This window comes from Mustela nigripes, chromosome 7 (genome assembly GCF_022355385.1).
Source record: "Mustela nigripes isolate SB6536 chromosome 7, MUSNIG.SB6536, whole genome shotgun sequence".
Lineage (NCBI taxonomy): Eukaryota > Metazoa > Chordata > Mammalia > Carnivora > Mustelidae > Mustela > Mustela nigripes.
In genome coordinates this window covers 11,245,850-11,250,649 of record NC_081563.1, presented here as the reverse complement: position 1 = coordinate 11,250,649, position 4,800 = coordinate 11,245,850, and the positions used below count along the sequence as shown (strand labels likewise).

General features: G+C 57.3%; 1 protein-coding gene across 1 annotated transcript; it reads right to left on the bottom strand.

Annotated features, from left to right (window-relative positions):
- Positions 1-682: 682 nt before the first annotated feature.
- On the bottom strand, positions 683-4,532 carry MYCN (MYCN proto-oncogene, bHLH transcription factor). The gene is made up of 2 exons (XM_059407536.1): positions 3,648-4,532; positions 683-1,458 (listed from the first exon to the last, which is right to left on the bottom strand). The coding sequence occupies exons 1-2, from the start codon at positions 4,435-4,437 to the stop codon at positions 854-856; spliced, it is 1,395 nt and encodes a 464-aa protein (XP_059263519.1). The 5' UTR covers positions 4,438-4,532; the 3' UTR covers positions 683-853.
- Between the last annotated feature and the right edge of the window lie 268 nt (positions 4,533-4,800).

Genomic DNA, 4,800 nt, shown 5'->3' with positions numbered 1-4,800 from the left:
ATTTCAAAGTGCTATAAGATGCAGCACTAAATATATACATTTTGAAGAAATTAAACACAGAACTTTGCATTTACCCAGTTCTATGCACCAAACATGAACAAATACATTAACAGGAAGAAACAGGCTAGGAAAAAGGCATATATATATAGTAAATTTCTTTACAAAAGTTTCTTAGTTCAAAAAGTGATAAAGTAATATCTACTCAAAACTTTCACAACTCATTTTCATACGAAAATATAAGTATCAAATTTAGTTATGTATCAGCATCATACTAAAGTATACAGGCAGTGTAAGAATTAGTACAGTACATAACAGAGATTAACAATATATTTGTATACAAAACATGCTCCTCAAACATTGAGGTATTACAGTACTTAGGTATGAACTTCCGGTCTAATACTGGCCGCAAAAGCCACCTCTCATTACCCAGGATGTATACAAAAGGCGGGTGTGTCCATGGTATTTACAGAAATGTTCCCCAGGGGGTATCCAATGGCAAACCCCTTCTGTGACATCTGCTGGAACTTAAGCACCATTTTAAAAAGAAGGAATGACTTTCTGTTGTTTGGAAACTTGGAACAAACAAGGTGACTTCAACAGCCCAGAGGCTCCCAACGGTCACAAACTCCAACCACGGTCTCGGAGGGGCCAGGGAGGACACGGCGACGGCCACCCAAGCATCCCATCGCGCAGAACCCCCACATGTCCTGCTCCCCACCCAGATCCAAACTCGACGGGGGACCGATCTGAAAGTAAACCAACATTCTTAATGTCAACACAATGTTTGTTTAAAAAAAAAAAAAAAATCAAAATGTGCAAAGTGGCAGAGTGACTGTCCAGTTTTGAGAAACGTTTAGCAAGTCCGAGCGTGTTCGATCTTCTTTAGCAACTGCTGCTGCCTGGCCTGCAACTTCTCCTTCTCCAGCAAAAGCTGATGCTCCTCGGCCTGGAGGGAGTGGACGTACTCGGTGGCCTTTTTCAAAATGACCACCTTGGCGGCCTTCTCGTTCTTCACCAGCTCTGGCACGTGGTCCCTGAGCGTGAGGAAGCTGGAGCGCAGGTCGTTCCGGCGCTGGCGCTCCAGAATGTTGTGGTTCCGGCGGCGCTCGCTGTCCTCCGAGTCGGAGTTGCGGGGACTCAAGCTCTTGGCTTTGGGGGCGATGACGCTCTTGAGGGGGCGGGGCGATGCTTCGCTCTTGATCTTCTTCTGGGGCGGCACGTCCTCGCTCTCCACGTAGGGCGACGGGGCGGCATAGTTGTGCTGCTGGTGGATGGGGACACAGCGCTTGAGGATCAGCTCCCCCGGAGGGGCCCTCCCAGGGCCCAGGGCTGCGTTCTTGGGACGCACAGTGATGGTGAAGGTGGTGACGGCCTTGCTGTTGGAGGAGGACCGCCGCTTCTCCACGGTCACCACGTCGATTTCCTCCTCGTCGTCTTCCTCTTCGTCATCATCATCATCTATGAACAAGATGGGAGTCATTCTTTTGGTGACACACACTAACTACCCCCAATCTCTCCACTCGGTCTCTTGTGGCAGGCGCAGGGCTTGCCAATCATCGGTGACCCGCCCACAGAGGTGGACAGGATCCTACCCAACGCCTGGAAACACATCTGGAAATTCCCCCTTACCCACACTCCTAGACCTTCCAACCTCCGCTCAGACTTTAGCAGGTGGCAAAATTAGGAACTCGGCTTGTCAGATGGCATCTGACTCCATCACACACGAGTTGGGGGACCCTGGGCAAGTTAAACTGTGGAAGCCTCAATTTCATTGGGGACAGTAACGGGGTTCTGGAGTTGCACAGGTAATACAGAGAGAACCGGGTCCAGGAGACACAAACACGCTCAGGGAACGATAAGCTTTTATCATCACTTTTACCCAAAGACTCGCTCATTATTTCCAACTCCACACTTAAGAACTGGGGCTCCCCGTTTTAGGAGCCTCGTTAAGCAACTGACACAGAGCCGAGTTTGATTTTAAGTCCTTACAATGAAAGGGCCACTTAATGGTCGGAGGCAGAGAAATTAGCTGCCTGCCAGAAACCTGAGTTCCATCCAGTAAGCAGGTGTTCATCTAATAAAAACCAAATCCGACCAACGAAGTCGGAATCCACAGGAACTCTAAAGCCCGAAGAGGGGGCGCCTCTTCCCCCAAGCCCGCAGCAGAAACAGCAACCCAAAAACATGTAGCATCATGTCTGCATTTCCCTCTCTCTCCTCCTCTACCACCTCGCTGGGATCGAAAATTATTGTTTAAAATGCAAGCATGAAAATCAAAACACATCTTCTGCTTGATCTGAAGGGGGCCGGAAAGCTGAACAATTGTGGGATTTGTTCTAAAGCCGAAATGTGAGGCTGTTCCAGTCTGTGGGTCCCTTTAAGCCCATGTTTTGGTTTTCTGCCAAGAAGACAGCTGTTGGAAGGAAGTGCTTCCTCACTGAGAGCTGTCAAGGCACAGACATTAAAGGGACAGACCCGATTCAAACTGGAGGCTTATCACCAAGTTTCCTTCCAGGAGCCTTAGAGGGATCCATCCTCAGCCCTCAAGGAAATGCAGGCTTGTTATCCACCTGCACCAAGAATGCACATTTTCACGATCCCCTGGGGTCCCAGCTCCCCACCACCAGGACAAGGGCTATCCAAGTGTTTGGACAGACTTCTTTACCTCCAGAGTCCCTCGCAAAGTCTGGGTTTTAACCCAACCCTGCCGTTTTAAGGCAGAGGTAGGCACACAACAGAAGCAATCAAAGGGTGCCTTCCAGCCTGCGGGGGGGATTCCTGGAGGCCCTGAGTGGCCGCCCTCACCTTGAAGGGCACTGGGTCACAAAGTAACTCCGGCCTGAAATTAGTCCCGGAATTCTCACCAGAGACAAAGACCGGACCCAGTTCCCACTGCACCCCGTAAAGAGGCAGCCCCTCAAGAATGTACACAACCGCTGTGGTCCTTGCCACCAGCTGCTGGAGGGAGGGAGGGGGGTGCCCCCAGCACCCCCAGCCTTTCAGATCCTCCGCCGGCCGCTGGCCAGCATACTGCCGCCTGCTGGCCACGGACCAGGAGCAAATAGCCCACCACCCACGGAGGGCGGAGAAGACTACCCAGGCTTGAAAAAATAAATAAATAAAACCGGTAGTAGCCATCTGTGCAACCTCCCTCTACCTTCCAGCGCCCTACATAGGATTCTGCGCCGCCTTTGTGTCTTCTCCCCGCGCCTGCCCTCCCCTGACCCGGGAGGCGGTCCCTCTCCACCCTCGTGCTAACAGGTTTCTGCCCTGAAAACACACCCAGCGCACCTCTCCACTCCCACCCAGCTTTCGCCACCCAGTGTTTCCTAATTTTATCCCTGGACTGGCTGCAACGGAGAGGCGGGGCGGGTGAGCGCGCCAGCAGGGGCTCGGAGAGAGGGTGGAAGGAACTTCAGCGAGGGTGAGACTCTGGGGTACACCCTCTTGGCAGCCCCCACTCCCCCCTCTCCTCCTCATCCCGGGGCTCGGCTTGGAGGAACCTGGCCCTCTGCCACCTGCACTACCTCTAAAATACTCCCCCCCCACAACCCTCCGCAAAGCCAAACCCAGGAAGAGTAACAAAGGGAGCGCGACTCCAGCTCCAGTGCTCCCGGGAGGCAGCCGGCCTCCGGCCCGGTCTTTACCTGAGTCGCTCAGGGTGTCCTCTCCGGAGGTGCTGAGAGCCTTGTGGTCACCGCCACTGGCCGGACGGCCGCCGGGGCGCGGGGGGACGGCCGCCGGGGCGCCGGCCGAGGCCGCGGCACTCGCCCCCGAAGCGACCGCAGCAGCGCCGGCCGCCGGGGCACCGGCGGGAGCGGCGGGCGCGGGCTCGCGCTTGTTCACGGGGAAGGGGAAGACGACGGCGGGATCCACGCACTCGGCGGCCGGGTGGGCGAGCTCCGCGGGCAGGGCGGCCCCGGCGCGGCCCGCCCCCGCCGCCGCACAGTGCCCGCGGCCCGCAGGGCTGGTGGCGCCCGCTCCCGGGGCCGGGGCCGCGGGACCGGCAGCCGGGGGCCCGCGGCCGTGCTGCAGCTTCTCGCTCACGGCGCGCTCCAGCTTCTCGCGGGCGGAGAAGCCGCTCCACATGCAGTCCTGGAGGATGACCGGGTTGGGAGTGAGGCCGCCCAGGCCCCCCAGGCCGAACGCGTCCTCCTCGGCCGGGTTGCCCCACAGGTCGGCCTCGGGCAGCAGCATCTCGGTGGCCCAGTTCGGGGGCTCGGGGTTGTGCTCCGGGAAGGCACGGCTGGGCGACAGCGGGGGCGTGGGCAGCAGCTCGAACTTCTTCCAGATGTCCTCCCCCGGGGGGGTCGAGTCGGGGCCGCCGAAGTAGAAGTCATCTTCGTCCGGGTAGAAGCAGGGCTGCAGCGAGTCAAACTCAAGGTCTGGGTTCTTGCAGATCATCCCTGGCATGGTGGACGCAGTACAGCTTGGCATCGGCTCGCCTCCGGGCGGGCGAATGAGGGCTTCTTTCCGCTCGGCTCCTTTTAGTTAGGGGGGTGCTTCCTTCCCGTGGGGGGCGCGGAGGGCGGGGGCCCGCGCCAATCTCCGACACTGCAACCGACAGACACACGGGGAGAGGGGTTGGCAAGCGGAGCCGAATGGGGGGGGGGCCGGGCAATGGGCGCCCCCCACTTCCCCGGCTCCTCGGTCTCCCCTCCGAGCCCCCCACTCCGCCTGGTGCTCCCGAAGGTGGAGGAAGTTCTGGTTCTCGCTCTCTCCCTCTCCCTCCCTCCTTTTGTGTACAAGCTGTCTACGACAGGGGGTGGGAGGGGGCATGCAGATGCGGGGGGTGATGGC